General features: G+C 32.5%; 1 protein-coding gene across 2 annotated transcripts in view; it reads left to right on the top strand.

Annotated features, from left to right (window-relative positions):
• Tmem135 (transmembrane protein 135) overlaps window positions 1-26,469 on the top strand; it is a 223,182-nt gene that overhangs the window by 1,115 nt on the left and 195,598 nt on the right. For both annotated transcript variants that reach the window (XM_010633724.2, XM_033764268.1), the window contains exons 2-3: window positions 12,425-12,552; window positions 14,923-15,015. In XM_010633724.2, coding sequence (XP_010632026.1) covers window positions 12,425-12,552; window positions 14,923-15,015 — 221 coding nt within the window. The remainder of the gene's footprint in view (window positions 1-12,424; window positions 12,553-14,922; window positions 15,016-26,469) is intronic.

Genomic DNA, 26,469 nt, shown 5'->3' on the forward strand with positions numbered 1-26,469 from the left:
TTTGTCTAGTTTTTTTTTTTTTTTTTTTTTTGGGTGTGTGGGTTTTGTTTCGTGTTTTGCTTTTTGCTTGGTTGTGTGTGTGTTGCCTAAAAGTTCCATTCTATATTCAATGGATGGTCAGTTAATTACCCTTACTGAAATCATAATTTGGATTTTTACTCTGACATGCCTGGAAGTGTATTGTGATTATATCTGTAATATCACTTTAAAAGTCTGATTAGTTATTACAGAGATACAATGGGAGAAGAGGATGACTTTCTCTGAGGTTACAGGAACCTCATAGCCTTATGCTATAGAATGGTGTTTCTCAAACTTTAATGTGTATTAGGAATCCCCTTTAATGTGTATTGGGGTCATATTAAAATGGGGGTTCTGAATCAGTAGGTCTTGGGGAGGAGACAGAGGAGCTGCATTTCTAACAGACTCTCAGGTAGTGATGATGCACAGGCCACACTTTGAATAGTAAAAGTCTAGAATAGAGGTCAGTATAGACTTATGGGAGTTGGAAATAGTTTCCTTGATTTTCTTTGGCAAAAATTCATGCTTATCTTCTTTTCTTTGTGAATTGTGGCCAGTCCATTGTTCTGACTTTGTTGTGTTGGGGATTGAACCCAGGGCCTTGTGTATATACTAGGCACATGTTGTATAACTGAACTATACCCCCAATCCCAGATTTCTTTTTAGTTGTACGTTTACATCAATGAACTCTGGATAATTGAGCTGTACAAAAAGGCTGTTCTTGGGCTGGGAATGTAGCTCAATGGTAGAGTGCTTGCCCAGCATGTACAAGGTCCCGGGTTTGATCTCCAGCACCACAAAGAAAAAGATACTGTTCTTGACTGCAGAGGATTATGAAGTAGAGAAGAAGAAAGTTTATGCTATGTAATTTTTCCCTCTGAAAATCCATAGCACATTCATTCATTCATTCATTCTTTTTTTCAACAAATGTTTGGTGAATATCTGGTATTTGTTCTATCCCCAGCCTAGATAGTTTATTAATTATAATCTGTGATAGGAAAGCTCAGGGGAGCCACAGAGCATAGATTCTCCCACTTCTGCCAGGTGGAAGGGGGTTAGAAAAAGAGTTATATTTTACTATTATAAGCTCCAACTAGATTAAATACTTCTTGAGGATAACTTTTCCACCTCATGTGGTCTTGTATCTTTTAGTTCAGTATTTCAAATTTTGGGTTGCTATTCTTCAGTGGTTGTGAAATGAAATTAGTAGGAACTTAGAAGTATTTTGTTTTAAGTGAAAAGGAAGAGATTAGAAAATGTCAAAGCATATTAAAGTTACTATGGGTAAACATTTCATGATAGTTTTGTTTCAGTTTTATGTGTATATGTGGATGGGGCTACTAAGAGCATATAGCAACACTTTGGCCTTTATAAGTGTTGGATAGTTGTTGATTAAACCTATATTTCCATGTGTCAAGATACAAGGTGATGGGATGAGAAAAAAATTGGGCTTTTAAAAGGAGTCTGGGATATCTACATATCTCAGCTTTATCATTTGCCAGTTGTTTGACTTTGTGTATATATAATTTTCTCTGTGAGAATGAAATGAAATAAAATAATGCATGAAAACATATTTAATATTTTCTAGATCATAGTAGGACTTGAATAATTATGCATTTTTTCTTTCTCCCTTTCCCCAAGTGGCATTTAGGGGTAAAGTTCATTTTGTCCAGGGAATGAGTTTTGGAAAGAGGACTTTTAATTTAACGATAAGGATGGACAGACATTGATTTCTATAGTAGATGTTTATAGAATGCTTAATTTTAGTGGAGAGGTAATAATGTGAATTGATAAAAAAAATACATGGTTTTTGTAAGAGAAGGTGTAAATTGTCTAAAACAAAAGGTTTTTATATAGAAGTTATGAATAACTAGTTTAGTATCTTTTATCCTTTACATATTTTAATTTAATCATTATACAATTCCAGCTTCAGAAAACTGAAGGTTAAAGAAATTAAGAGACTTATAAGAGTTAGTACTACTAAGGAAAAAACAGGATTCAGTTATTTTCTCTGACAAAGTCAGATGAAAATCAGGCAAAAGAAATGGAATTTTTAGAGCCAGGGTGTTACAAGTAAGAATAGTATTTAGCAATATGATGAATCTGGAAGCACTAGGTAGGGTAGATTGGAAAGACTGCTTAGGAGTTAGTGTGATAGATTCACCAAGTGAAAGAGTCAGAGCTCATGTGAAATTCACCTGGCAGTTTACTTTAGGGAGATTTCTTTTATCTCTTTATGCCTCAGACTCCTTGCTTTGCAAACAATAATCATATTCACGTTTTAGGATGTGGTAAGGATTTAAATAGCATAATCTTGTGTAAGAATGGCTGATGACACATCATAGGGCCCTAATAAAATGGTGGCATTGCAATATAATATTAATGTGATCCATGTCTCCATCTTCTCTTGGAATAGTTTGTTTTCAGTGAGTACACCCTAAATGTCCAAATGAATGCAGCTGGTCTGAACAAATGAATAAGCTCACTAATAGTGCAGGAGAGAGAAGATACTTTTGTGGTCTGCCAGAGAAAATGAAAGGGCAGACCTAGAGACATTTTGTAGGAAGAATGAATAGAGTATTGAGGAACCACGAGGACTTAATGTTTCTAGGATTTCAAGTCTTATTAGTATACTTGCCATTATTGATAGAACTGGAAGAATTCTGAGGGGAAGCTGATTTGGGGGAAGATTTTTTTTTTTTAATCAGGAATAGTTTTTGGAGTCTATAAAATGGGTCTTGTATATCTGCTTTTCATTTGGAATTTATCATGGGTTGTACTAAATGGGTTCTTTCCATTCCTGTCATGTTTACTCTCTTGTTCTATACATCTGTTCTCATGCTTCTTTTCATCTTGGTATCTGCATTTGTAGTACCTTCTACCCAAGCCATTTTGAAGTGTAGATATACTATTCTTTTGGATAGTGAATCTTTGTGTTTTCACAATTTGTAAAAATTAGTCTTCACTCATCAATTTATGCATGGTTTAAAAAATATTCCTAGATATTTTGTAATATATACTAACAGTTATGTATGAATTGTAGGAAGATTTATTTTATTTCTTGGATGTTACTTAATGCTGCATAGTCCTAGTAAGTGGTACCCTTTAGTACACATTTATACTAGAAACAATTGTTAAATTGTTTAAACTCTAGAGTACCACTAAAATGAAAAGCTTGTTGCTGTTGGTTTTTGTGGCAAATTTTAGAATACCCAGTTGTCCATTTGGGAAGTATGAATTCTATACTTTCAGATATTTGGGTGCCTTCACTAAGAAGGAAAATGTACCACTAACTTCAGATGGTTGTAAGACCACTCTTAATTATCATTTTCCCAGTTCCTTTGTTTTAGGACTTCCACTTTTTATTACTAGCATTTATTCTTAGCTGAATCCAAAATATATAGAACATTTGTACTTTTGGGAAGAAATGATTTAAAAACTTGAATTTCCATTCACTTTTAGATATGTAGGTCCTTTTTTAGAGTATGAAACTGTTTTTTCAATATTTCCTCTCTTTGAGCCATATAATTTAACAGATATGTAATTATGATCTAACAAATCTGTTGTAACCTGCCTGTCAAATTATAAAGGATATGTTCATCACCTCTAGGCCTTGAATTAACATTTAAGCTAGAGTTGGAATTCCTAGGTATAAAAAACAATTTATGGACATTCTGTAGTTATTTGTCAAGGTTTGAAAGTGACTAACTCTAAAAAAATAAGTTCAGTGGTGGTATGGTGTCCTTCAGTGGTTTAGCAGGTTTTCTAGAAATAAACAAGATCAGCCATGATCTTGTGGCTTTTTGAGTCTTTTTGGCAATAGGCATTTGTTTGTGTTTTTTTGTTTAAAAAAATAAGAAACCCAGTGCCACTAAATAATGCGAACTACTGAGAATATGTGGCTGGATTATCTGATGTCTTTTGCTTGAGGCCTGGTTTACTCTTGTAAGGGAGTGGGTGGATTTATCTCTCTATTCAATAAGTAAATAATGATTTTTTACTTGATTTGTTACTCCCTTGGAGATGGAACAGCATCATTTGTCTTTTTTCTTTAAAATGGGAAATTAAATGATTAGTTTTCCTATGCATTAATGTGCCATTTTGTATTTGTTGAACTTGTTTTTTTGTACATACTTCTTGTTATTCTTTGGCTATTTTCTGTTGAGTACAAAGTACAACTTCGAGCATATCACATCCGGTAGAGGGTTGAAGGCTTCCTACTGCAGTAAACACTTTCTCCACTTGCTCTTTTCTTTTTCTCAACTCACCTTTTTTTGTAGCAGATATCTCTGAGTATAGTCGGCTAAATCTGATTTACTATTATTTTTCTCTTTAGTTATCATAGATCAGGGATTAAAAATTAATAAATATTGCAATATAGGTTCTAAATTTTTATGCATCATTACTGATCATGTTTCTGAGTCAGTAGATTTTTATTAAAATATTTGTTTTAAAAAAGCTTAAAAGGGCTTCAAATCCTAGTTAGTATTTTTTAATGCCAGCATTATTTCCTTTTGCAGAGTCACTAGAAAATTCTCTTCATATCAAAAGGAATGGTCCTCTGTATTATATTTGAAAATTAATACATTTTGGTGGGGAGAGACCCACTTGTAGTAGAGAAAAAGCCAGATCCACACTGATGATCCATGACAATTTTTCCATTAAATTGTTTTCATACCCAACTTTCTAGTTAGTTTAATTGTGGCACAGATTATTTTGAATAATCAGACTTTTTGTTTACTATTTAGAATATTATTTTCTTTTTTTTCTCATTGAGTTTATTGGTACATTTTAGGTATATAGTACAGTTACATTCATCACTGGGATCTTGTACCTTTACATGACAGGTCTTGGTTCTCATTTTTTCCCCTTACCCCTGCCCTCCCTTCACCCCCTCCTCCCTCCCTATTTACAAATACTTTATTTCCATTTTCTCATTTTTTTTCTTTTCCCTTATTACCTTTCCCCTACCCTTCCCACTTCCCCTACACCTTTTCTTCCTAGTTCACATTGTCAATTATACCATTAGGATCTTATTTACGATTATAGCTTTTCACACCAGAGAAACTATTTGGAATTTATACATGTGACTTATTTATTTCACTTAGGAGTATATCCTCATTATGTATCCATTTTCCTATGAATGACTCTTAATTTCTCATTCTTTCTGGCTGAGTAGTATTCTATTTTATAGAAAAGCCATATCTTCTTTATCCAGTCTCCAACTGATGGGCAAATGGGCTCTTTCCAAGTTTTAGCTATTATAAACTGTGCCGCTATAAATGTAGGTGCACATATATCACTGTGATGTGATTCTTTTAATTCTTTTGGGAAGATGTCCAGCAGAGGGATGGCTGAGTCAAATGGAACCTCTAATCCTAGTTCTTTGAGGTATCTCCATATTGATTTCCATAGTGGTTGCACCAGTCTACACTCCCTAGAATATATTTTCGTCATGAATTTTAGATGCTTAAAAAGTTGTCAGGGAGTTATTTGCTGAAGTTGTAAAATATTATGCAGATGAGACTGAAATTTGAAAGGCAGCTATGCTCACCACTATACTTACTACCAATGCACCAGACTGAAATTTGATGATTAGATTTAGTAATAGTTGGCTGGGATTATTACCAGGTTCTGGAATTCTGGGGACTCCTAGAGGTTCTTTCTAGGTTTTTCTTGTTCTGAACAAAGAATTGGACTAAATCAAGCACAAACGGTAGTGTGGTTTTACATTTATTAAAGGTAGGAAAAGAAACATGCCCTGCAGAGGGAGTGTGGGCCAATTAAAAGTAGGAAAAGAAGTACCTTCTTTACAGTGTGAGAGCAGATAACTGTTAAAGGGAGAGCACAGTGGCCAAGAGCTTATCCCCCATTCCTTAGGTGACCTCAGATCTAGGACATCCTATCAAAACTCTGCTTGAGTTCTCTCAAGAAGAATTTAGGGCTTAGGTACAAGTCCTGGATCTCTGATTGAGAGGTCACATCCACTTGCCAGGCCAGTTTGTTATGCCCTCAGCTGCCTCAGGAGGAAAAGGAAAACTTAGTGGAAGAGGCCATATTTTAATGGCCTTGAAGGAAAAGTAGGATTCAGAAAGATAGAAATAGGGAGTAGATAAGGGAGATGAATGTCTTGAACAAAGATACACACATAAAATATGATATGGTATGAATGGGAGAACGGAAGATAGAATTTTCACATTGTATTTGTTGGGTAGTAGTCAATCACTAAAGGTTGCCAAAAGGGAATGATATGATTGGAATTAATTTATAAGGCTTAATCTGGTGGTGGTACATAGAACTATTAGATTTGGTGAGTCACATATAAAATACGAGGAAGAATCATATAAAGCTTTAAGATTTTAAGCCTTTTTGATGTGTGTCAGTGCTGTGGAAAAAATATTTTTGGTGCACTATGCTGTATTGCTGTAGTGCATTTGAATTTTAGCTACTAGTGTAGTATTTAAGTGGAGAATGGCCAGGAGGCATTGAGAAAGTAGGCCTGCTGTTCTAGAGAGGTCAGGCTGGAGACTTAGGTTTAAATCTCAAGCATAGATAAAAGTTATATCTGTGATGGTAGAGTATGTCAATGGGAAGATAATTTACAAAGAGACGGCAGCCTGAGGAATGCTCATATTTGGGAGGAAGGTTTAAAAAAAAAGGAAAGAAGCAGACAGGTATGAAGAGATTGAAGAAAGAGTATTGGATTGAGGAGACCTTGTTGCATAGGTCTTGAGGGGGGAGTTTTGGAAGGTATTGTTAAGATGGGAAGAAGAGCAGAGGCTTGAGTCTTAACTGTGCCACTTACTAGCCTTGTGACCTTGAGCAAGGTTCTTAACATTTTGTGAATTTAATTGTCCTTGCCAATCAAATGGGGGTAAAGTATCTATTTCATGTTCTTTAAAAATGCAAATCAGCCCTTGTTATTTGTATGCTCCTAACTCTCTACTGTATAGCTCAATAAAATGTGAAGTTTTTATCATGGCTGCAGAGTCTTATGTGATTTATCTGCTGCTTGTTTGATTGCATCTCATACCACTTTCCCCTTTGCTTATTTCCCTTGATTCAGATTTAATTGCATACTTTATATTTTTGAATCTTAAGAGTTATGTTATTAAAACCAGATAGTTCTTGATTTCTTGGGAAAATTTTAAATTGGACAAAAGCCAGATTATTAAAAAATGAGCATTTCTAAGAATTGTGTATATGACTTTTCCTTTTTATGAGTTATAACTTTGAGAAAAACACTTTTGCCTCAGTCTGTGCATAAGATATACAGTAAATCCCTGACTTACGAACATTCATGTTGCTAACTCTCACAAGTATACTGTATAAGGCTTACTTTGTTGGCTTATGAATGAATCTACTTATAAAAATTGTCCTAGAATGGAATGCATTCTTAAGTTGGGGACTTACTTTATATATATAATACTATATACTTATAAAGTATAATGTATATAGTTATACTATATATAATGTATATATTGGTTTTATTGATTCAAACCAGATGCTGTGGATTCAAAGGGTGGAGTAAAGCTGTTATTCCACAAGTCAATCTCATAAGCTTTGAAAGTGATTTAAAGAATGTGATAAGACCCTGAAAATAGATTGATCTTTTATTCATCAAATATTTATTGAGTATTTACTAGGTACTGAGATAGATGAAAATTAGGGATGAGGTATTGACTGAAGAACTAAATACAACTTTTTAAGAAAGACTTGCAACTGTGTTGGAGTAAGTTCTTTATTACAAACTTACTTTATAGTACAGGGGCCACAATTATTATTGTTTTCTTGCCATAGAGATACCTAATTCTTCTATCATCACTTATTTAAAAAAAAAACACTTTAATTTTAGAAGTGAAAAAAAGGAACCCTTTGTGTCATTTAACTTCTTTATAAAATCTAGAGATCATCTAAACAAGGATCTTTCATAGACATACTGGTGTAATTAAGATTCAACATCAGGTTTCATTATTTTATATTGTTATATTGGTTATTTCTATTCCATATTCACATTTTTCTATAATACTTTCTCATACTTATTCTCTTCTCCCTGGTATTATAAAGTACAGGATATGTCCAAAAACAAGGAGAAAATTAAAATAATTTTTATTCAGCATTTAGTGACAGCCAGCACACAATATTTGTTCTATATGTTCTTTGCCAATTATTATTTTGTAGTCTTTTTACTTTATGTATTTTTTCTAAGTTATTAAGTTGCCTTCTAAAAAAGAATGATATAGATAAGTTATTGTAGGTATATATATTTTAGCTATAGTGGTATGATATACCTGGTTTTTAGCTAAATATATATGCATGTTTGAAAAATTCATAAAAAACTAAATGTGAAATTATTTGATTAGATCATGTGACCATAACAAAAATTTTCATATGAAAATATCTCATAATGTATAGTGATTTTATACATGAGTGCAAGGACTTTTAAAAATCACTACATGGTTAATTACTGGTTTTTTGTTTGGTTGGATTAGCACTTTCTCTTTTTCACCCTGTAGTATGTTGTAGTATGCAGGAAAAATGATAAGGTGTTGCACACTGGGGAAACCGAGGTGGTAATTGCTCTGCTCTTTATCACAGGTTTGGCTTGGCCACCCAGACTGCCAAGAAGATCAATATTTTAACCATTTTTAAAATCCTGGTTTTAAGATCTGATGATAAGGCTCTAGATTATTTCTTGCATTTTGTGTCAGATATTCCCTGTCTTTTATAATAGATTTTACAGTTTGTTTTACTATATTGTAGATATGTAAAATGCATCTACTTTACTGGTATTGGACATTTAGGCTGTTCTTGTATTTATAATTACAGATAGTATTATGAATGTCTTTTGGTGGCTGAGCATATTCCCAGAGGTGGAATTGCTGGCTCATAGAATAGGTATACATTTAGTTTAATTAGGTACTATCAATTTTCCAAAGTAACTGTACAGTTTTACACTCACATCAGCTATCTGAGAGAGTTTCAGTTGCTCCTGATTCTCACCAGTATGGTATACTATTTGCTGTTTTTATTTTAGTCAGCCATTCTGGGATATGTGTAGTGGTATTTGGTTGTACAATGTTCTGATTACTAATGGTACTGAGAATATTTCATATTAGCGTTGCAAATAAATGGCTTTTAAAACAAAATTGAACTTTTATTTTGAGATCTGCACATGCAGTTGTAAGAAATAATACAGATTCTATGAATTTTCTAAATGCAGTTTCTCTCAGTGATACCATCTTGCAAAATAAAGGTACAATAATACAACAAAAATACTGCCCTAGATGCAGTCAAGACATGGAACATTTCCATTATGGCAAAGATCCTTAATTTTGCCCTTTTATGGACACATACTCAGTTTATTCCTACTCATTAATCTCCCCTTAATACCTAAATTATTCTTCATTTCAAGAATGTTATATATGTAGAATCATATAGTATGTCGTTCTTTGGGATTACCTTTTTTACTCAGCTTATTTCTCTGGAAATTCATCAAGGCTGCTTCATATGTCACTAGCTTTTTTTTTTTTTTTGCTTTCTTTAGCTTATTCCTTTAATTAGTATGTTTATAATACATAGTAATTTAATTGCATTTGTGGGCTTGTACATATACATATAGTACCTTTTTATTTTCTTTCCCCTTCCTTCTCTTCTTTCTCCTATAATTCCTAAATCCCTTCCCATCTCCACAAAGTCTGTCTCTCTCTTTCCTATCTTTTACCTTTTTTTGCTTCTTAAGTTATTTATACTTTGGTTTCACATATAAAGATGTTTGTGCTTGTGTATCTGATTTATTTCACTTAGAATTATGGTCTCAAGGGGCATTGACTCAAACTTACCTTTGTTTATGACTGAGAAGCACTACATGTGTATATATGTTATCTTTATTCATCCATCTGTTGGTGGGCATGTGGGCTGCTTCCAAATTTAGCTACTATGAGTTCTGTTATGAACATGGGTCTGCATGTATTACTGTAATATGATGTCTGTAGGTACACAAAAGAGGTATAGCTAGGTCAAATGGAATTTCTATTTTTGTTTTTTTGAGGAATTTCCATACTATTTTCATAATGGTTCTACTAGTTTATGTTCCCACCACCAATGTAGAAGGGTTTCATTTTTCCCATAGCTGTTACATTCTAAATCCTGAAGGTAGTAGGAACTAATGGGAGAGATGACTGAAGACCAGGGAGGAATTAAAAATGACGACATCATATTCCCAATTGTGTGGATATGTTGTTGCTACTTGAGGTAGGAAACACAGGAGTAAATCATATTTGGGAATATAGTGAGTCATACTTTGGACGTATGATTTTTTTAATGCTTATAAAACATCTGTGTTGACATTCCCAATAGACATTTGAAGTAAGAATTTAATATTTGGGGGAAGGTTAGGAATCAGATGATGGATGATGCTGTGGAAGAGGGCAGTTTTAGATAAGTAGAGATCTTACGAAACATTGCTAAGAAAGGAATAGAACTTAAAAATATAGAATGAAAGAGTGCACTGTCACACAAACCATAGAAACTTCTGTCCTCAGACTTCTGCCTGTTAGGATCTTTCTCAGAAAATTCAGATAAATCTTCCATCATTACCTGCCCTTTCCCATCTCATTCCCTCCTATGTGTTTCTATAGTAGTTTCTTCTTTTGGTAGTTTAGCATTTATCACATTGCCATATTGTACTTTCTTATTTGTATTTTTTTCCCTCATCAAGATTATATTTTCCTTACCAGGTGTGGTGGCACTCAGGGCACTCCCAGCACTTAGTATGGCTGAGGCAGGAGTTCAAGGCCAGCCTGGACTGCATAGTGAGTTCAAGATCAGCCTGAACTACACAGTGAGACCTTGTCTCAAAAACTAAAGATTTTATCTTCCTTGAAGCCAAAGATTAGGTATTTTTCATCGTTTTTCCTGTGTATGACAGTTGAATTGAAATAAGAGATGGTCCGTTTCAGAGCTTTAAGTTGGAGCGAGAAGAATTTAGACAAGGCTGTTAGATTTGATTGCTGAGATTTTAGGGAAATTATCTCTTGAAAAATGGGAAGTGAATGGAGAATTCTGTAGCCTTCCTTTTCTTGTCAGCTTTGGAGCTTTTTATACAGTGGTACCTTGGTTCATGAACTTAATTCTTTCCACAAGTCTGGTTGTGGAATTTGTTCCAGAATTGTGGAAAGAATTAAGTTCGTGAACCAAGGTACCTCTGTATCTTCTTCTTCATTCTCTTTAAGTTATTCTAATCTGACGTCCTTTGGTAACTGTTTCATCATGGTGGAAAAGCCTTCTTTCCCATGAAGTAAGGATTCTATTGTTCATCCAAATTGAGATCATATCCCCTTCCCATTAAACTTCTGTCTAACCCTGTATGAAACTCACTCTGCTAAACTTCCATGACACTATGTATTATGTTATTAATATTTAATTATTCTTAAATATCTGTACCCATATCTTGAGAATATTATTTTTATATTTTACTTTTTATATTAACAGTGTGCTCAATAATTAGACATCATGTCTTGATTTTATGTATCATTAATTAAATTATGTCAGAGCTTCCTAGGTTTTGTTTTAGTCTAGATATTCACCTTTTAAATTTAATTTTAACTTTAATCTAGATGTCCACAAAAATGTTTTTCATTTGAAGTTTAAAAATTGTTATGGACTGATTTAGTTTGATTTTTTTTTTTTGAGTAAAAGATTTCTGGCATAGAGTTTTGTAAACTGTTATCTAGGAACTTGTACCTGTTTCTGTGTAGCATATAGTACTTACATGTACTACTACTACTACTACTACTACTACTACTACTAATACTACTACTATTTTGAATTATTAATTGTTTTTAGATTTTTTTCCCCCTTATGGACTCCATAAGGTTAGAAATCATTAATTCTATTTGTTACTTTTGTATTCCTAGTCTTTTTGATTTGTTATTTTTTTGGTCTCATACTAATCATATTTCAATAATGGAAATTAAAACTTTTTTTTTCATTTATATCATTGAGATTCACCAGTAATGACAGGTTAATAAAATCTGTGATGTAGTTTTGTTATAGTATCCATTTTTATTTGAATTATAATTGTTTTTTCCACTTAAAAGCATATTTCATTTTTTAGTGTAAAACTTGTTAAGGCATTATAAATACAAAGTTACAAAATACAATTCTACAGTGTGGTCATATGATGAGTAAGCTTCATGTTGCAATTTTTTTCTTTATATATTTTCACCTCGATAAATTCAAATGTCTTATTTTCTTTAATGGAAATTGTCTTTTTATACAGGAGCCAGTAAAATGTCATAGTTTTTATTTTCAGTGTATGCTTTTATTCAGTAGTTTCTATGTAAGAGCTAAATAAAGTGGGAACATTTGGTTGGATTAAACAGAAAAGCCTTTTTCTTTCCAGATTGCAGCAATTCTCCGGAAACGAAAAATTGACTATTATTTATACAAACTGCTTCCTGAGATCCTACAATCTGCTTCATTTTTGACTGCTAATGGAGCCTTCTATATTGCTTTCTTTTGCCTTCTCAGGTTGGTACTCATAATCACCACTAGAAATTAATACAAATTTCTTCGTTAAAGTGGAAACAAATAGATGTTTACATAATTGTTATGGAGGTCACTGCCACTATTTCTATTTTAAATCTTTGAAATGATGTTTATCTAAAAAAAAAGTGGTAGAAACAGGACTATGGGCCCCGTGGGCCTCAAGATGTAGTATAGATTTCAGATAATTGATATGATTATATAGCAAAAATGCTTTAATGTGTCATATTTTCTGAGACCTGCTATATTTCTAGAGCTGTTGTTCCAGATTTCTTGCTTTTCAATTTTATAGATCAGAAATTCAAAGCAACTATGACAAAGGGCTACGTGTGGTGAACAGAACTCAAAAGGATTATAAAGTGCATGTATTTATGTATCAAACAAATATAACTAGTGGCTGGGCATGGTGGCGCACACCAGTAATCCCAGCACTCGGGAGGCTGAGGCAGGAGGAATGCTATGAGTTCGAGACCAGCCTGAGCTACATAGTGAGTTCTAGGTCACTCTTACTACATAGTGAGACCCTGTCTCAAAAAACCAAAAAAAAGATTCAAACAAATATAACTAGTAGTATATCCTGCTGTTGGATCATTTAGTTCTGATTCAACCTTGTGTTCCTTTATCTATGCACTTGCTTTTACACATTGTAAGTGAAGATAGAATTTAGTCTTTGGAGTGCTGTGAGAAACCTATTTACTATATACACCCGTTTTTGTCTTTTTTCCACTGATTGCTGAAAATAAGCTTTTTAAAAATAGCAACAAATTAAAATATTTATTTCATATCTTCATAGTTGTTGCCTAAAGTAGTTCTATGTACAGTATTTAAGCTACAATGAAACATGTAATTTTTTTTTCTTCTTTTGGTACTGGGGATTGAATTCAGGCCCTTGCGCTTGCAAGGCAGGCAGTGAACCAGGCAGCAAAACCACTGAGCCAAATCCCCGGCCCTAAACATGTAATTTAAAAATATATTTAACAGCCTGGCGTGGTGGTACATACCTGTAATCCCAGCACTCGGGAAGCTGAGGCAGGAGCATCACTGTGAGTTCGAGACCAGCCTGGGCTACATAGTGAGTTCCAGGTCATTCTCCACTACATAGTGAGACCCTGTCTCAACAAAACAAAACAAAACAAAACAAAAAACAACAAAAAAAACCCCAACTAAAAATATATTTTACATAAATTTTTGTTGAGAGTATTAATATTTATAAGCTTTTAATATATAAAAAATAGCTGATCAGGTTCTATACTGTTGAGCATGTCAAGTAAAGAAATTTACTTAAAAATCTGTGACTTTATCATGTGGTTTCTAGAAAGTTACTAAGATGTCAAAACTCTAAAAATAAGTTTAAATATAATATGGTTTTTAAAAAATTATGCTACATATAAATTGCTATTGTTTAGCATATTTCTTTATGTTCTGTGAACCTGTTTCTTAATTGTGGAAGCATAAAATACTAAAATAAGGCAATATCTATGTCTTCCTGTTATTGATTGTATGAGTCCTTTTCCTTTATTTTACATTCAATGTCTTGTTCTTTTTAGAGGAAAAACTGCCTCCATTTTTCACAGGCAGACAATATCCACAGTAGTTTTTCTAATTGTTTTAAATCTAAACTTCACTTAAAAAGATTATTTCATCTCTAATTTTTCTCTCTCCCTCCCTTCTTTCTTCTTTCTCCTGTCATGCGTCATTTAGCAATTGACCAACTTTGTCCATATAATTTTTTTATAATTTTAACATGCCATTTTTCCTTTTTTCAAGAATATATTATTTGGAAATGAAAACAAAACAAAACAATACCCCCCCACCTGGGATTGGACTCAGGACTTTGTGTTTGCCAGGCAGGCTCTGTGCCACTGAGCTACATCCCCAGCTCTGAAAAAAAAATCTTAACATCTGTAATTCTTTTTTCTTTTTAAAAACTCTGCCAGCTAATAATCATTTATTATAATGGGGCATTCTCCAGATTTCTACTTTCAAGTAACATTCTACTAAGTGAAAAGTGATTTATGCTTAAAACTAAAATACCAAATACTTTAGTTAAATACTATAAGAAAAAAGTTACCAAGTGTTGTAGAATAAAAGAAGGAAAAATATTTGTTGAATAGCAGGTGTTAAAAATAGTAATAATAATAATAATAATAAATTAATAATTGTAATAACAACCAGTACTTTTTGAATTTTCTATGTGCCCTGGATGGTACTGGTGAGAGAAATGAGTTTGGTTTGGGCACACTGAATTTAAGGTGGGACATTTGGATAGGGGGTGGTCTGAAAGGACCTTTTATTTGTAATAACAGAAATGAACAACTAGGAATTTCATATAAAACTTCCAAATTTGAATTTCAGGAAGATACTTGGAAGATTCTACTCATGGACTCCTGGCTTTGGTGCCGCTTTACCAGCATCTTACATAGCCATTCTAATTGAAAGGAAAAGCAGGTAAAATTTTACATGTCTACATATTTAGTAGAACTGGTTACCTGTGCCTTATTGAAACTGCACTTTTTTTAATGTGTGTTTTTACATATCACTTATTGCAGTATAAGGATGAGAAATAATTCCAGACATGTTTTTTCATTTCTGCACATATTTTCTTAAAATTTTTACAGAATTAGTTGTATTTATTAAATCTAAAAATATAAAGATATTAGAAAGCAGTATTACTTACTAACTTTTATTTACTGAAAAATTAGAGGGTTCTGTGACACTGGTGAACTAAAGCATACCATATACAAATTCTAATGAAAGCTCTTTTCTGTAACTATAACATTATCACAACTAAGAAAATTAGTTATTTCATACTATCATCTAAATCTGTACTTTGCTTCAGGCAGTCCTATTATCTGTTATACCAATTATTATCTTTTCCTTTTTTTTTGTTTTTTGAGACAGGGTCTCAGGTAGTTGAGACTGACCCGGAACTCACTATGTAGCCCAGGCTGGTCTCGAACTCACAGTGATCCTCCTGCCTCAGCCTCCCGAGTGTGGGGATTACAGGCGTGTGCCACCATGCCTGGCCCAATTATTATTTTTAAGGTATCTTGTCATTAAAATAATTTTATTATCCTCATCCTGAAATTTTCCATGTGAATGTGACTTCTATAGACTGTTGTAAACTAATGTAAACTGTTCAGTTAGATAAATGGTTGAACTTAAATCTTTTGCAAGAGAAAATTTGTCAACCAGTGAATAATTATTTTTAACTGTTGGGAAATTATCCACCTTTGTCCCAGAGATTAAAATGAAGTAATATATTCAAACTTTAGCTTATAAAAGTGCTTGTGATAGTTATGGGCCCCCTAAGAAAAAGTAAGTCATATGAGATACCCTAGTATTTAAACTACTTGAAGCCATTCTTTTTTTTTTTTGGTACCAGGGATCAAACTTGGGACCTTGTGCTTGCGAGGCAGGTAGTAACACCACTGAACTAAATCCATGGCCCCATTGAAGCCATTCTTAATGTGCTCTTATAAGTACTGCATAATCTTACCTAAATTTTCTCTCTGATGGATTTATCATGATTCTTTGGTATTATTAGAATTACTAAATTCACAGACCTCGTAGATGTTAGAATCTCTGTAGAATCAAGTTAATAATGACATATAGTTTATTCCGTCTGAGAAGACAGTACAGCATGGTAGGTAGATGTGGATTCTGAAGCTATATTGGCTGGTTTGGAGCTTGGCTATGTCACACACCATGTCACTCATGGCTCATTGCTTACCTGAAAAGTGGAAATAATAATGTTATTTTTCACATTGTTCAGATAATTGAATTACTATATGTAAAAAAAAACATGAAATAGTGCCTGGCCCATAGTAATGATATCTATGTGTTAAGTAGTATTATTGCCTTTTGCCCGTAAGTAATAAGAGGGAGAATGATGATTGTAAACGTCTTGATCAATTGTAAATTGTGAGTTCTGTTTTTGAAAATACATGTTCAAAAATATACTACTATATATAAAACTGTAAAGATCCTTTAAATTTGCCATGATTTGCTTATTTTTAGCACTTGAATGATGAGAAAACATTTTTGTAGCTATGTGCTTGCTTCATAACAGAAACTTGAAATGGACACCTTTCTAACCATCAGCTAGAGTCAACAGTTGTAAACATTTCCCCATTTTTACTTTAACTGTATGTGAATGTATTTGTACATAGTATAGTATAGTATAGTATAGTTGTACCTTGTGGAAGTATGTTGTGGACATGATGACACTGTACTTCTAAATACTTTAGTGTACACCTCCTAAAATAACATTGTTCTCCTATATAACTGCACCACCATTATCACACATAAGAAAATTAACATTCCTTAATACCTTCTAGTCTATACTGGCCTAAAATGATTTCTATGACTGCGTCTTTGAACTAGAATGCAGTCAAAATTTATATATGTTATTATATTTTTAAAATTTTCTTCTAATCTAAGAGAGTTTCTTCACGTTTTTCTCCACAGTGTTGGCTTATCTCATGTAACACTTTTCTAGTTTTGTCTAAATTGTTTTTTCATGGAATTTTTTAATTGGCTTATTTATTGAGTGTATTTCTGTAAACTGAAAGTTTGATCTAAAGGTTTGATTAGATTAAAATTAAACATTTATGCTAAAAATATGCGTCATACATGATGCTGAGCCATTGCTTGATGATTCCAGTTAGAATTTATAAAGATTGTGATCACCAGATCTTTCCATTAAATTTATTATTTTTGGTAAATTAGATCATGGGTTTGATCACTTGGTATGACATTAGTACTTATGAGATTAGCTGCTCATTTTGTATATATTTGTCCTATTTGCATATCTATGTGTGTTAGTTACTTTTCTCTCATTGCTGAGACAAAATACAAAGTTAGAGGGGAAGGAGTTTATTTAGCTCACAGTTCGTAGAAGTTTTAGTCCATCATCAGCTGGTTCCAAGTCGGAGTGGCACATGGCACATCACAGAGGAAAAAACAATTCATGGCTGTGAATGACAGCAAAAGCAACAAGAGACTTAAACAGTGTCTTTTTGCTCCTTTTATCTTATTCAGACTACTGGGATTAGGGCAGTTCCAGACAAATCACTCGTGTGTAGTGGTTTAGTAATCACATGCCCTTAATCCTAACATCACATTCTCTATAGGTTTACCCACCTGTGACCACACAAGGCTTTGAAGGGACATCTAGACCCAAACCATAACACTATGTCAGATTCACTTTATAAAATATATAGTTTTCTTCCTTTATCGTGGAATAATTTAGGTAATGATGAGCTTTCTGGTCTGTGAGTGTTTGGTTATTTCCTATATAAGATCTTCCTGGTATAATGATTCTTTTGGGTGGTAGTTCTGAAAAAGGTGTTTCCTCTATGCAAGTTAGCTCTGTTTAAGCTTTCAACTCATACAAGAAAAAGTTTTAGTAACATTTTCTAACAATTAGTTTCACACTTCTTAAAAATTACTCATTTTATAGAAATTACTCATTTTAAAAGATTTTCATATTTGTTGTTATTGAACAAAGTAGTTTGTTATGATTCGACTGAATCACCAGTTTTCTATACTTGTTTCTCAGAAGTTTATTGTATATAACTGTGCCATTCTCTTTTTCCTCATTTAATTATCTAAGTCTCCTGATCTTAGGTTTTCTTTTGTTTTTGAGGTGCTGCAGATCGAACTTAGAGTCCGTGCTATACCCCTGAGCTATACATCAAATCTTTTTTCCTTTCATTTCTTGGTATTTTAATTCAATTTTTATTTTTTACTTCTATTTTCTTTTGGCTAATTTGGTTTCTTCTTTATAATTTTTAGATTTATGTTTAATTTATTCATTTTTTATTTTTAAAGTTCCACTGCTATTAGTATTTTAGGATATGGATTTTCTTTTAATCATTGCATTAATTGTGTCCCATAGATTGTGATGCATGGTGTGTTCATCATTATTTTCTCAAAATTCTGCAATTTTTAGTTTATGATTTTTCTTTGATATAAGAATTATTTTGTAATGAGAGTAAAAAGATAAAGGGGCCTCTTTGTTACTAATTTCTATTGTTTTGCATTCTCACCTCAGAATTTTGTTTGTAGTATTTCCTTTGTATAGAGCTCTAAAGGTTTTCTTAGTGGCTTAATTTATACACGGCTTTGTGACTTTTATAAATGTTTGAAAGAAGTAAATTCTCTGTTATTGAGGTTCAAAAGTAGATAGCCTTAAGATCTGTGTGATTTAGGTTATAATTTCATTTTGAGGTTTTTCATTTAATGCCTTTTAGCTTAAGTGTTATAGATTTTTAGATGTTAGTACCACAACTCTTGATTTCTTTTTGCTTGTGTTTGCTTTGTATGTCTTTACCTTTTGAAACAATTTATGGGTCTTGTTCATATACAGTACATCATAAAATTTTTTGTGAACAAATATGAAATTTAAAAAATTTTAATGTTAGTTAAACCTGTGTGCATTTATGGCTACTATTTTTTTTTTTATAAATTAATTATATCTTTATTTCACTAGTGATTCAAACACGAACCAGAAGAGAATACCCAGTTAATTATCATTTTGCTCTTCCTCTGTTTTTTTCTATTAGGAAATAAACAAACATAAGCTAATGATAAAATTATGCTTATAATTTTTTTTTTTATTGAGTTTATTGGTACATTTAGGGATGCAGTACAGTTACATTCATTGTTGGGATCATGTACCTATGGCTACTATTGATATCATTCATTGACTACACTAATATGTTTGGTTTTGTTCTGCCACATTGCAGTATTTTATATTACTTTTTCTATATTGCTATGTAGTTTATTTTAAACTTTTATTTTTTATTTATTTATTTTTTTCAGCTTTAATTGAGTTTATTGGTACATTTTAGGGATACAGTACAGTTACATTCATTGTTGGGATCTTGTACCTCTACAGGACAAGTCTTGATTCTCATTTTTTACCCCTTACCTCTGCCCTCCCTTCACCCCTCCTCCCCTCCCCATCTACACACACTTTATTTTCATCTTTTCATTCTCTCACATTTTTTTCTTTTCCCTTTTTACTCTTCCCCTACCCATCCCACCTTCCCTACACCTTTAGCTCCTTTCTTCCCATTTCTAAATGTCAGTAATCTTATTAGAATCTTATGCATTGTTGCAGATTATTCACACCAGGGAAACTATTCGGTATTTACACATGTGTGACTTATTTATTTCACTTAGGAGTATATCTTCAATATGTATCCATTTTCCTATGAATGAATCTATTTTCTCATTCTTTATGGCCGAGTAATATTCCATTTTATAGAAAAACCACATCTTCTTTATCCAGTTTCCAACTGATGGGCAAATGGGCTGTTTCCAAGTTTTAGCTATTACAAACTGTGCCGCTATAAACATGGGTGCACATACTTCTCTGTGATATGATTCTTTTAGTTCTCTTGGAAAGATACCCAGCAGAGGGATGGCTGGGTCAAATGGAACCTCCAGTCCAAGCTCTTTGAGGTATCTCCATATTGATTTCCATAGTGGTTGCACTAGTCTGCACTCCCACCAACAATGGAGGAGGGTTCCTTTCTCCCCACAACCCCGCCAACATTTGTTATTGTGTGATTTCTTGATAGCAGCCATTCTTTGTGGGGTGAGGTGGAATCTCAGTGTTGTTTTCATCTGCATCTCTCGAATGACCAGTGATGTGGAACATTTTTTCATATATTTTCTTGCTGCTTTCACTTCTTTGTATGAGAAATGTCTGTTCATTTCGGATGCCCATTTTTGAATCAGGTCTTTATATTTGGGGAGACTGATTGTTTTGAGTTTTTTATATGTCCTTGATAATAGTCCTTTGTCTGAGGAACAGGTGCTAAAAATTTTTTCCCACATTGTAGATTGTCTCTTAGTTCTGCTAATGGTTTCTTTTGAAGTACAGAAGCTTTTTAGTAAGATGAGATCCCAGTTGTTGATTCTTTCTGCTAGTTCCCGTGCTACTGAGGATTTGTTCATAAAGTCTTTTCCTATACCAATGTCTTCCAGAGTTCTGCCTAACTTACCTTCCAGCAAGTTTAATGTTTCTGTTTTAATATTTAGATCTTTAATCCATTTGGATTTTAATTTAGTGCCTGGCGAAAGATAAGGGTCTAATTTTAATCTGTGGCAGGTTGACATCCAGTTTTTCCAACACCATTTATTAAAGAGGCTATCTTTCCTCCACTGAGGATGGTGAGCTCCTTTGTCAAAGATGAGGTAGCTGAGTACATCTGCATTTGTTTTTATGTCTTCCAGTGTGTTCCACTGATCCTCAGGCCTATTTCTTTGCCAGTACCATGCTGTTTTTATCACAGTGGCTTTGTAGTATATTTTCAAATTGGGAATTGTTACACCTGGTGCCATGTGTCTGTTGCCTAAAATGGCTTTTGCTATTCTAGGTCTCTTATGGTTCCAAATGAATTTTTGGATTTTTTTTTTTTCTAGTTCTGTGAAATATATTGTTGGAATTTCAATTAGCATTGCATTGAATGTATATAGCATAAACTTTTATTTTTTGAACTGATTACACTCTTAGGAAGTTGCACAAATAGTACAATAGTATCTGAACCCTTCATCCAAGTTTTATATAAAAATATAAAATCAGGAGGTTGATGATTAGTGTAAAACTATGCTACAGTCCACATTTCCAAGTTTTTACATACATTTATATGTTTGTATGTGTAATTCTATCTAGTTTGTTTTCATGTATACATTTGTTTAACCATGAGCACTACCTGTATACAAAACTATTTTGTAAACACAAAGGATCTCCCTTGTACTATCCTTCCCTTCCAATTCCTGTCTCCCAACTGCTTTCTATTTCTATATTTAGATCATTTAGGGGAGTTGAAGAATTATATACATGCAATTATGGAAGGCATTACTATACCTTTATCATAGGATTTTACTTTTTCTTTCTTTTCTTTTTTTAACTGTCAAACTATTGAAATCTTTCCAAGGTGTTGTTATGTTTGCATCATTAGTTAGTTTATTCTTTTTTTTTAATTACTGAGTAGTATTTTATTGTAGGAATGTATCAGGGTTTGTTTAAGCATTCATCTTTTTTAAAAGTATTTCTGTTGTTTCCATTTTTTGTCTATGTTTTTCATGAAAATGGTATTCCTTTTTATTTATTTAGGTCTTTTTTTTTCATGAGTTTGTATGATTTGCAGAATATGTATCCTATATGTTTTTGTTAGATTTGCACCTGCCTCCCTTTCTAGGAAAAATTGCAAATGATATTATTTTTGGTAACTTTCTTGAATCATAATTCATAATTTTCATACAGTCCACTCTTTAAAAATATACAGTTCATTTGTTTTTAATATATTCACAAAGTTGTTCAGCCATCACTCTTACCAAATTTGGAACAAGAAAACAATCCTTAAAATTTCAGAGGAATTCCTTTAGGTGCCATCCACTAAAGCCTCATCTACCCCCACCCTTACCCAGTCCTAGGCAACGACTATCAATTTTCTGTCTATATATATTTTCATATTATGGGTATTTTATATAAATGGGAATTGTATAGTATATGGTCATTGGTGACTGGCCATTTTTACTGAACATAGTGGTTTCTATTTGCTGATGTAGTGTAATTATTATTTCATTGCTTTTTATTGCCAACTAATAATTCATTATATGGATATGGCATGTTTTGTTTATTAATTGGTGGAAATTTGGATTGTTTCTGCTTTCTTGGTTATAAATAATGCTGCTTTGAACATTGGTGTACACATTTTTGTGTGGACATAATTCCATCCAATTGTGAAATTGCTGGTTTATATAGCAACCCTATAAGCTTTTGAGGAAACTGCTAAATTGTTTTTAAAGTGCTTGTAGATTTTCCATTCTCTCCAGCAGTATATGAAGAATCCAGTATTTTCAATTTCTGGTCAGGACTTGTTATTATATATTTTTCTGGTTATTGTCATTTGTATTGAGTGTGAAGTGATGTCTCATTGTGGCTTCAGCTTGCATTTTCTAGATGACCAATTATTTTGAGCTTATTTTCTTATATTTTTGAGCCATTTGTATGTTTTTTTGAGAAATGTCTATTTAGATGCTGTGCTGATTTTTATTTATTTTTTGCTTTTTTGAGATAGGATTTCACTATGTATTCCAGGCTGGCCTTGAACTCATTGTGTAACCGAGGCTGGCCTCAAACTCACAGTGATTCTCCTGCCTTTGCCTCCCAAGTGCTGGGATTACAGGCACATGCCACCACACCTGGGCTGATTTTTAAATTGTGTTGTCTTTTTATTATTGGGTAGTACATATGTGTTAGCTATTATAGATATAAGCCCCTTGCTAGTCATACAATTTGCAAATGTTTTTTCATGTTCAGTGTGTTTGCCTTTTCACTTTTTTGATTCTATCTTTAAAGGCACAAAAGTTTTTAATTTTGTTGAAGTCTAGCTTATTTCTTTGTTGATTGTGTGTTTTGGTGTCATGTTTAAGTAACCATTACCAACACAAAGAATTACCCCTATATTTTTGTTAAAAGTTTTAGAGTTTTGAAAAGGGCTAAAGGTGTAGGGGAAGTGGGAAGGGTAGGGGACAGGAAATAAGAGACAAGAAAAAATATGAGAAAAGGGAAAAAATGGAAACAAAGTCTTTGTAAATAGGGGAGGGTGGAAGGGGTAAAGGGAGGGCAGGGGTATGGAGAAAAAAGGAGAACCAAGACCTGTCACGTAAAGGTACAGAAGCCCAATGATGAATGTAACTGTACCGTATACTTAAAAAGTACCAATAAACTCAATAAGATAAAAAAGTTTTACAGTTTTAGTTCATTTGTGTAGGTCTTTCATCTCTTTGAGTTAATTTTTTGTGTATAATATGAGAAAAGGGAATACTCAGTTTAAAAATTTTTTTCCACATATTTGTTGCTTCTGAATGTAAGTGCTATTGATTTTTGTGTGTTGATCTTGACTATAGTGACATTGCTGAACTCACTAAATTTGTTCTTGGCATTTTTGATGCATTTCTAGAGATTTTCTGTATAGACATTTTTGTGACTTGGAAGTGGAAAAATTTTATTTCTTCTTTTTTAGTTCGTATATTCATTTCGTTTTCTTGCCTTGTAGTAGTACATCCATTTTTTTTGTTCCTGACCTGAAGGGAAGATAGTTTTTCACCATTAGGTATGATGTTATCTGTATGATTTTAGGTGTTTTGATCAAGTTTAGAAAATTAATATTGATTTCTAATTTGCTGAGAATCTTCATCAGACATAAGTAAATTTTGTTAAATGGCCTTTTTTGTGCTCTGATATACTGTAATTGTGCTTACTCTATTTTAACTGATTCTTAATGGTTTCTAAATATCAATGAGGTCAAGATTATCTACAAATGGGTTTCTCAATCTTGGTACTGTTGACAACTTTTAATATAGACAGTTTTTTATTGGGAAGGCTGACTTGTGCATTGTACTTATACATGCCATAAGCACTGTCTTCTCCTCCTTACCAATTTGAGATAATTAAAAATGTCTTCAGAAATTGCCAACTGACCCCATGGGACAAATCAGTCTTTGCTGAAAAGCATTTATCTATACTTCACTAATTTGTTTGGTTTAGGTTTGTTATTTGCAGAGAGAAAGGTGTAAGATCTATGGTTCTGGAATTGTCTATTTCTCTCCTTAAATCTATTAATTTCTGTGATGCTTTTATTGGTAAATTTACATTTATGACTGCCGTTTCTTCATGATAAGTTGAACCTTTTATAAATATGAATTGTTTTTCTTTAGCTCAGATAATGCTCTTTGTTCTGAAGTCTGTTTTTATTTGATACTAATGCAGATATTCCAGTGTTCTCATGCTACTGTTTGTATAGACTATATTTTTCTTTCTGGTTAAGTATATATATCTATGTATTTAAAGTATTTGTAAATATATTTTTTTGTGTGTGACCATATGAAGTTTTTATGTGCAGATTTATTTCCTTTTTAATTTTAATGTAATACAAGGAGATATTAATAAAGAAAATATATAAAGCATTCTCCTTACTTTTATTTACATTTATTGTTGTTTTGCCTCTAAATGAGTTATTTAATCCACTAATATGTGATTTATTTATTGGTAGGACTAGATCTGTCTTTTTTTTTTTTTTTTTTTTTTGTATCAGGGATCAGACTCGGGACCTTGTGCTTGCAAGGCAGGCATTGGTACTACTGAGCTAAATCCCTGGCCTAGATCTGTCATTTTTATTATTTATTTTCTGTTTGCCATATCTATATTTCTCCTTATATACTTTGTATTATTTCAATTAAAAATTTTGACAGTTTTGAATAATTTTTCTTCCATTCTTTGTGAATTATAATATACACCTTTAATTTTCAAATTCCTAATGTTAATATTTTACTACCTCTCAAAATATAGAAAACTGTCTAGGTCCTTCTTTGAGGCTGCTTACTATAGAAAATAAAAACAAATGTTTCCCACTATTTCACTACATACATTTTAATTATAATAACATCATATTCAAAGCAATAACTTCTTTGAACAGAAAGAGGTTTCCTGGAAATGAGATGATAACATGCATTTGGATTGCTAGTTTATTTCCTACTTTATATTCACTTTTGATAGGTGGATTTTTTTGCCTTGTGTTTTCTGCCTGAAAATGACAATTTGCATCCGTATTTTATTCTTAGAAACTTTCGTTGTTCATGGGAAATTTCTAGTGTTATGATTATGACCTATTATAAATATTAGTTCAAGTATTTTTATTGTTTTAAAGACAATAAATGTAAGTTTAACTTTATCTTCTTTATAGCTGCTGTCAGTCACATAGTTCTGAAGAAAACAGCCTTTTTCTTAATTTTATTTTTATATAATTGAGTTTTATGACATATTGATGTAGCTCTGTTGTTTATTAGATGATAAAGTTAGCAATACTGAGAAATACCTCTGTAGTTTTTCTGCTAAGAGTTTTATATGTTTACACTTATCAGTATAACTCCTGGTTGGGTTTTGATAAAACCTCTACATTTTAGTTTTTGTGTTGTTCTGAAGCTAGTGACATTTAAAAAAAAGCCAGTTTTGTATTTTTTTTTCTTTTTTGGAGTTAAACTTTGACAGAGAAGAGCAAATCTTTTTTGCTTTATCTATGTATAAGTTGCTTTGTAGCATGCTTTGTTTTAAACAAATCTGTAAAAGTTAACATAATGATCAAATTTGCTCTGAGAAACTTTACCTTAATTGTCACAAATTTATATTATGATCTCATCAGATGTCAGCATTACAAAGGTTGAAGTTATGTATACTTTAAACTTAAAAGGCTTCTTGGCCTTTTTGACTAAGATCAACATCTTATTCTATCTAGTGCCAAGAAGAAGCATAGTGATACTATAGTTTTTATTTTTCACCCAGGTTTGAATTCTTTTTTTGTTTTCTTATCTCCTTATATTGCTTATTCCCCTTCTATTATAAGAAAAAGGAGTTTATACCTTTAACTCATGTAGAAAATCAGTAATATGCTGGTGGAGCTGGCCCGTAGGCATCTGGAAATGTGATTCTAGATTCAGGGGAAAGATGTTACCTAGATAAAATTGGAAGTTTTCTTCCTATAGGTGGTTGTTGCAGCTCTGGTATATATTGTAAGTTACAGTTATCTTTCTGTAAATGTCAGTAAAATTTTAGAAAGAATAGAAGAAACATAGTGGAAAACTAGCAGTTTTTTTCATAATAGCAATTAGTGATAGTTCTAATTTTTAAACCTCTAAAAGATTCAGTAGTGATTTTTTTAAATTCTAAGATTATACACATTTTGCATGCACTTCTATAATTAGCTTTTAAAGAAGCTAATTGAGATGAGAACACACACTCCTGATCTCCATCTGTATGTATGTGTGCATATATGTTGAAATACATACTGATATATAGTTGAGCATCTGTCTATACTCATATAT

This window comes from Fukomys damarensis, unplaced genomic scaffold, assembly GCF_012274545.1.
Source record: "Fukomys damarensis isolate Sample0158 unplaced genomic scaffold, DMR_v1.0_HiC HiC_scaffold_16, whole genome shotgun sequence".
NCBI lineage: Eukaryota > Metazoa > Chordata > Mammalia > Rodentia > Bathyergidae > Fukomys > Fukomys damarensis.